At 37.8% G+C, this 8507-nt stretch overlaps 1 protein-coding gene across 10 annotated transcripts in view; it reads left to right on the forward strand.

The window, feature by feature from the left end:
• LOC142976425 (uncharacterized) overlaps positions 1-7869 on the forward strand; it is a 67281-nt gene extending 59412 nt beyond the window's left edge. For 8 of the 10 annotated variants that reach the window (XM_076119779.1, XM_076119777.1, XM_076119778.1 and 5 more), the window contains 7 exons: positions 296-718; positions 1145-1304; positions 1523-1631; positions 2711-2821; positions 3202-3303; positions 4360-4512; positions 4671-7869. In XM_076119779.1, coding sequence (XP_075975894.1) covers positions 296-718; positions 1145-1304; positions 1523-1631; positions 2711-2821; positions 3202-3303; positions 4360-4512; positions 4671-4842 — 1230 coding nt within the window. In that variant the 3' untranslated portion in view covers positions 4843-7869. The remainder of the gene's footprint in view (positions 1-295; positions 719-1144; positions 1305-1522; positions 1632-2710; positions 2822-3201; positions 3304-4359; positions 4513-4670) is intronic. The other 2 variants (XM_076119776.1, XM_076119782.1) reach the window with 2 other exon arrangements.
• Positions 7870-8507: the final 638 nt, after the last annotated feature.

Here is an 8507-nt window from a genome sequence, read left to right on the forward strand (position 1 = left end):
TTCCGTGTCTTTCGTGTTCCAAAACCACTATCGCATACTATCAAACAGCCGCCTGCCGGAGCAACATCGCTTTATTTGCATTTTATTGTTTACTGCATGTGCTTAAATCACAGTTCACGGCGTACGAACGCGATATCTTAGCATTTACTTTCGTGCACAGCTTACATAAAATGCAAATAAAGGTACGGCCGAGCTTCGAATCCGATCGATGACCTTGTCGACGACCTAACTTGTACTAAACTAACGTTGGACGGCATGATGCATGATGCTAAAAAGAATTTGGTGTATTTAACAGCCCACTTCAATTAACACTCCACCACTAACACTGAACCAGCGGAATTTGCTGAAGCTGGTGCGTTCCATGCAGTCGAGCGGACTCTCGAGCGACGACTGCCAAACTTCTGTCATAATGAGACACAAAGAGCCCAAGAACAAAGAGCCGTCTACACCCGACCTGCTGAACGACTCTGCCAATGTTAAGACCACGGTAGAAAAGAATAGACCCCGGTCGTGCGTCAACCCGACTGCGATCGGTTACGACATCTGCCCTAACAATAGCAGAATAGAGTTGGAGACTAACCGCAGATGGTCTGGGGTGCACTTGGGCTCTAAGTTGATGCAGGCGTTCGATAGACTCGTGTTCGACGACAGCGACGATTACACTGATAGTCTAGAGAACAATAAACCCTCCGCTAAACCCTCCAGCAATGAAGCGAAGGTAAACTCGGCGGTACTTTGTGTGTGGACATTACGTACATGTGCTTTGACAAAGGTTTTGTTGCGGTCAACGTTGTTTTTAATTTGCAGGTTGTTGATTGTTACGCTTATTGCTTCTAACATTTTGTTTGCTTGCATTGGTTTCTCACAACACGCATTTTGGACTTTGCAACCAGTTTTGTGTTTATATTTATATTGGATACCATTTCTAATGTATTACTTTTGTTTGTTCTCTCATTTAGTTTACTGTTTAATTGTCATAATGAACTTCATAATTGAATTAAATTACTTTAATTTGAAGCAGTAGTTAGATTAACGAGGACATAGTTAACAGTTCGATACTCCCTAATAATAACTAGATATTTAGATGTTAATAGTAAAATTCATATTGTAAAGCAAAATTGTAATGATATGGTTTGTAATTCAGCTGGAGTGTAGCGGGGAGGAGCAATGGCGGCCAGGCTCGGCCAGCAGCGGCGCGAGTGCTAACACGGGCAATGCAAGCGGCAACTCTGGCGGCAAATTCAGAAGGTTGCAGCTCAAGTGGGAGATGCTGAGCAATGCAGAAAGCCCCGTAACACCGTCGGGTGAGTCTTTATTAAAATATTATCGGGAATGTTTACCATAGAACACTTTAAAATATGCGAAAATAACCAAAAAGGTGCAAACCTGCATGCCGTTTACATTACCAGTGAGTATAGAAGCCAGCTGTACAAACAACGTTTGTAGCAGTATATGACGTCATAAGCGTTGTTATTGTATTTGTACTGCAAGTTATTGAATGTTGTTGTATTTATATTCTCAGGAGAGACGTCTCCGGCGGCGGCGCGCGGCTCGAAGATCCCTCGGCCCGTGTCATCGCCCGTCCGGCCACAGGCACCTGCCCTGCAGTCGCCAGCCAAGAATACCCATCGGTAAACAATGATTTTAGACTCATTTTATAAAGTTTATTTTTAGGAATACTATGTTGATACGTTAAAAGATCAATAGATTACTTGTTTGATGTCTATTTCTATACAAATATACAATCAAAGTACAAAAGCCCTAAGTTCATAGGACTTGGATTTGATTTTTTTATATGTTTTCATCAGTGGCAATTTAGGCAGTTTAGTGGCAGATACTACAGGAATAATTAATTGTTAATAGAAGTTTCTAGAATCTACAATTTTCTGTACTGCTGTTGCTAGAATTGATCATAAAACACAGAATGTTCTAGTCAATAAAACCATTATCAGTTTGACATGCGAGCAGATCGTTCTCCTTGCACAAAAATTACAGACATTTATATGAGTCACAATCCGTTACAATGACAAACCAATTGAGTAGATTTATGTTTATTGAGACCATATTTCGTTTAATTTGATATCTACCTCCTACGTACTCTGAACTTGTACATTAATACTGCCTTCGACGAAAGTGCAGTGGGACGTAATGTTTTCATAGAAATATAAGAATTGTGAACTCAAGTTTATTTTTAGCTATGCTCAGCATCCGAAGTTATGTGTTCTCTTTGGTGCACATTACTTCATTTAACCTATAGGACTATTCTCTAAAGTTGATACAATCTAGTATCGAGAGTTTAACTTTAAAGTGAGCTGCAGAAATAGTTGCTACGGTACCCACTAGAGGCGCTGATCAGATTTTCATACAAAGTTTCTCGCTAGCAAGTCAATAGTCGATAGTCGTCGAAAAATAGCGCTACTGTATCACGATTCTGTATAATCGAAACCATCGAGATTCGACTCGTCATCATTTCCACATCTGACGAGAGTTTGACATTTCAAATGTACTGCAAAAATATTTTCTAAGACGTCCGCTAGAGGCGCTGATAAGATTTTCATACAAAATTTCAGTTAGCCGGTTTTCGGTACTTGATAATAGTAGAGAATCGAGCTATTGAAACAGTGCTACAATTTCTTCAATTCTTATCCTAGTTCAGATCATAATTCTCTTTTTTGAAGTGAAAGCCTAATATTTCCGTGGTCTTCTGCAGGGGAATCCCGGTTCCAGTACGGAAGGGTACATCTCCTACAACGTCGACTCCCAGGTCAGGCACCACGCGAACTACCTCTACCAATAAAAAACCGCCGCAACCAGCTAACAGGTAAATATACTAAACTATCACGCAAGTCAAATAGATACAGTGTAACGGAAATACCACAATAGGTAGATGCTATCAATTTCCTAACATGCAAATACAAGACAGAACACGGAAACTAGAATGTCTTGTCGCGGCATCTCGTACGATCTGTTTCACATATTATGCGTAGATCTATTCTTGTTTTAATGTAGCATATTTTAGCCTAGGTGGGCGATAAATTATGTATTTTATATTTCTATTTTCCTCAAGGCTATTCGGGTTATTATATTGGTGGCGGAAATCTTTATATAAAACTGTCTTCTGGAGAATTCTTTTATAATGCTTTCATAATGTTTTACGTAGCACCGCAATATTATTTAGCTTATAATGCACAATATCTTCAGAATTATACCTGAGACGACGACGAAGAAAGCGAACGTGAAACCGAGGGTGCAAAGTGATCCTGTGTCTAAAAACACAAGCAATTATGTTAAGAGAACACCGCCGTATGTACTAGATGGGAATTATAAACTAACAATGCTGATGAAGGATCCGTTCTAACAGCATGCGCATGTGGAAAAAGAAAATAACTATATTAGGTCGGGAAAAAGTCTTTTCGCATGATAGTATGTATGAACTTGTAATAAAATCTCTTTGGCTTCAAGAATCACGAATGAGTACACGGTTCATTAGGTTTCTTTCAGTGAGCTCGTGAGGTATCGAGCTTTTTTGTGTAGAGAAAAGATTTTATTACGTTACTATAATGCGAAAAGACTTTTTCCCCGACCTAATATTATTTACTGCTCTCCATACCTTTCAAAATGGTTAAGGCATCATGACAGAAATAAATATTTATTAATTATATTGTATTATCTATTGCTCTTATATTAGAGACTTAAAATAACATTATATCATAACAAAATAGTCCAAGGCAAGCTATATTCATAAGCACGACACAATAACCTAATTTGTAAGTTCGCATGAAATAAAATGTAAGTTACTGAAGTGTATGGTGTTGTACTGCGAAGTTATTGAGGTAAACTATCAACTGCGATGAGTCTTCTGCCTATATTTAGTAAAGTCATGACGCACTTTGTACAAAGTTCTGTAACATGCGTCAAAAGACATATTACCATAGTAATGCAGGTTTATTAACAACTCAAAAATCGTTTCGTTTCTGTACGTTAGAAAATATTATAATTAAAGATAAAAAAAGCAGCTGAGGACTTCTGGAACATCTTATGTCGTCATTAGTTCCACATCTGTTTAACAAATGCGTATCATTCATATTAAGTCATGGAGCGATCAATCAAGAAAATGTCCCTAATGTTTTATGTTCGTACTCGCTAGAGCCGTACATTTTTTCAACTTTTTCCAATATTTTACAGTAAGGTTACAACCAAAGTAAAGGGGTACATGAGGTGTACAGTAAAAATAACAGTCAAATTTGAATGTAATTTTTATTTTGGCTGTTACTTTTGATGAAGAAATTGGTCATGGTCTCTGCAGTAGCGAATATAGGTCACTCGGTTGCGTTTGGTGTAACGTATGTTGTGGTGCAGGGCGTCGCGATTGGACGGCGCTTGCGGCGGTGGCGCGGCGGCGCGGCCCTCGTCGCTGCCGTACGGCCGCGCCGCGCCGCCGCCCGCCCCGCGCCGGGCCGCCTCCTCCTCCGCCGCGCGCTCGCAGCGGACCAGCACGCAGCAGAAACACAAGTACGTATACCATCCATCTTATCAACAACAGGTCTTCCCTTCATGTTTTCTCTGGTACTTCCCATGTAAGTTATGACTTCTACAAATATACTTCCGGGCGATCGTCTTTTTTGTAGAGATTCGAAGATATTGTCTGACCTTTCGATGCAACTTTCCAGATACGTTAGAACGCTCTGGCACCGGCTCCCCTCGGACTCGGGCCACCTGGCGTTCAACGAAGGCGAGCGTCTGCGACTGATCCTCGAGGTGGACGATCAGTACCTGTTGTGTTGTCGCGGGGAGCAGAAGGGGCTCGTACCGCGCGACGCGGTCCTGTTAGAGGACTTCTGATATTGGCAGCCATAGCACGACTGGCAGCCGTGCTGGCGGCCCTTACAGATGAACGGCAAAAACTAAAGTCGGGTAGAAATCGAAATCGCTATTCGATATGTTTCGCGATTGATATTGAATTTGTCATAAATTGTGCTCTACGTAGCACGGATTTATTACATCTTCAGACGATCGGGAAATATATCCGAAGGAAGGGTGATAAAATGTGCAATAGGTCTTGATGTGTGTATAAATGGAATGTGAAACGTTGGTTTCGTTTGGGAATGTGATGAAACTTTGTGTTGTCTTCGTTTCGGTTCGTGCGGAATGTGCTTGGAACTGTGCTGTTCAGAGACTATGTGAATATATTATAGGAACCACTTGTATGTAATTCTGATATTTCATGCCCTTATCCACTCATTTGGAGGGTTAATTTTATGTGTAATTAATTATTTAAATGTATTTAATTTTGATGTTGCCTTACTCAGCAATATTCATAACTTCTTCGCAGAATCTTAACGTCATTAAATCAATCTCTCACATTTCTAATTATTGTAGTAAAATCTAGTCTTACGTTATAAGGCACGACAAGGTCTTGGACTGTATATAAATTTATTTTAAGTAACACAAATTGTGAGAATATTTACTGAGAATGTCACAGCGTAATCGACGTGAAACTGTGTCAACGCATTTACAGTAAATATTTATCTCAATGATATGTGATATGTAGAATACTATTTACTTTTATGGTAGGAACAAAATCTCATACCTTAAGGGCAAACTCCTTCGTATCCTAATGTAATCATCATAAAGGAAGTCGCCGCTGTCGAGAGAGATACGCCTAAAATTCGGTGTTTAGATAAATTGCGTAAATGTGAATTTGATGTCTAAAATTACCCATTGATTTAACAATATAATGTATGATATACTAATTACTGCCTATTGGTATTTAGTGATGTAACATGATAGGTATAAAGTTTAAACAAAATTTTATAATACTTCGGTAACTAAGTATGTACTTAATACTTGTGAATGTTTCATTCCATTTATTTCGTTGGGTACGGCTAACCGAATTTACTACCATATAAAACCTTTACAAAAAGCACCCACGGATTGTGTTAACATACATATCTGTCCGCTAACTGCATGCTTCCTCTCCTAAACACCTTCCTATAACGGTCTGTGGTGAAGGGTTCTATAACTCATGGTGTAGGTCCTAACATGTGTACATACTAACCGCATGGCCTCGCCCACAAAACCTTTCCTAAGGCCTACACTTCAATAGTTGTATAATACGGTGTTGGTGCGTAACTACTGGTATCGACTAACTGCACGTGCCCATCCACTATTCACATCCACACATAGCCCAGCACTCCACCTAAGTAGATAATGACACCGTAGCGCCGTACCTACGACTATGTAAATTAATTATTAGCGATATTAATTGAATGTAATCAACGATGAACACGTCATCTAAAACAAGCGACATGTTTATACAGTCACGAATATTATTGTGATATAATGGTCATATCACTGCTATTATGATGCGGAAAGAAATGATATTTTTGGTATGTATTGTATTTTATTGCTCAAGTTGGAAGCGCAACATTATCGGATGATATGATTGATATTAATATTCGAGACGTAATACTCTATTATAATTATTATACCTATTATTAAATTTCAGTATTCGTTAATCGGTGTAAAGTAATTGTACATAATATTATGAGGTTATCCTTAGTAGTGATTTTAGAGGTCAAAATTTGTAACAAAAACATTTTGAATGCACGATACAGTTCCTCTCGTAGTCCGTCGTGCTATCGAGTCACAACATTGGCGTAGTTATAGTGTATACTCGTAGTGAGCAAAATTATTATATGCGTATAAGTGTCTCTCTCCTCACAGCGGCGACGTCGCCATGTCGCCATGTCGCCTCGGTCGACTCTTGCCAACTGCGTTCAGTGAAGTCAGTGATCCTACAAGTAGAGGCTCGTCGACACGATATCTCATTAATCTAGAGTGGACGTAAGTTGACACAAATTAGAACTGTACAATAGGAATAATCTATACAATAACTAGAGTAATAATGTTATCTAAATGATAGTTGAAATATTATGTAGATGATCGTAACCTCCATGCAGTGGTGGCGCGGGTGAACGTTTGTAAATTAAACATTTCATTACAGTGTTAGGGTTAATTCGCGCTTTGTGACTGAATGATGTGTTGTGGCCTTTGTATGTAATTAAAGTTATATAATGTTACTGTGTCGTGTGTGTGCGCTTGTTGCATCAGTCGAATATTCATTGTATCGTCTACTTAACGTTAAATAGCATGGGGAATGCTTCCACAAATTATTTATTATAGTAATCGAACTCCTAACTAGCCGTTAAAGTATTAGTCAAACAAACATGCCTTAAGATAATCAAAGTAACTCCGAGTGCGAGGGTAGGCAGTTCGCTTCGCGACCGCTTCACAAGTATTCGCTTCGCATTAGCGCGTGTATCTTTTTGCAGTACCATAGAGGAGTTTGTTAGTCGTAAGTTTTTATCAACAGTTTGTATTATTGAATGATGTTGAACTGGTTTTTTATAAAATGACATCCTGCGCGTTCGTTTTAAGGTATTGTTGGATACAATGACATGTGGTGAGTCAGTTGTCCTTATGGGTACAAAAGGTTAAGTTATTCTACGATTATGTGTGTAAGATTTTATTTATAATTTTTACGATTGGGATCAATAAGTTGAATTTTGTGTTGAAAACTTTATTTTCGTAAAAAAAAACGTAAAAAGAAAAAGAGGCTTTCGTTAATTTACGAAACGTCAACGAACGACTGAGAAACTAATTCCGAATATTATAGTTAAGTTTATTTCGAAAAGTTTAAATGTAATTATGTATCAATTGTAATCTGGCGAGACATTTTCCTATTCAGTGTATGTATTGTTTCAATATATTTTATTTGTGTTAAGTGCCATAATTTAATGAATTAACAATTGATAAATATTATTATAATGCATAACCATGTACACCAATTAAACAATATATAAAATATATCATTGTTTTATTGATCCGGTCCTTTGCTCTGTCGAAAAAAATTATTACACCCACTTCAGACAGTCATTGACTAGAAACTTTTCGATAAACTAAATAATCTTTCAAACAGACTTTTAAAAAAAACTAACACGGTATCTATCGATCACGATAGTTATTCATACCTTAACAGTAGAAGAAACTTTAAATGTCGACTAGATTTCCTTTAATAGATGTTAAGTCTGAACGCATCACACTGAATCGATTACCTAATCAAATGAAGGCAGATTTTAATCTACGTGTGAATATCTAAAATTTTAAACCAGTAAGTTTCTGAGATTAGCGCGTTCAAACAAACAAACAAACTCGTCAGCTTTATAATATTAGTATAGATTCACTTATTTAATTTCACAATATACAAATGACTATTCTTAGAAAAGAGTTATTCAATCGTAGAAAGAGTCTTTCATTGTATGTTGAAAGTAGTTTGAGTAATGTCAGCACTTATTTGACTACCCACACATCTACCTTCTACTTAGAGAAAGTTTTAACATTGAGATATCTCTAAACAATATTACCTAACTACAATAACGATCCATTTATTCTCCAAATTGTATTGTCTGTAGTTACAAACGATCTACTAATGAAATTATACTGTG

This window comes from Anticarsia gemmatalis, chromosome 11 (genome assembly GCF_050436995.1).
Source record: "Anticarsia gemmatalis isolate Benzon Research Colony breed Stoneville strain chromosome 11, ilAntGemm2 primary, whole genome shotgun sequence".
Taxonomy (NCBI): Eukaryota; Metazoa; Arthropoda; class Insecta; order Lepidoptera; family Erebidae; genus Anticarsia; species Anticarsia gemmatalis.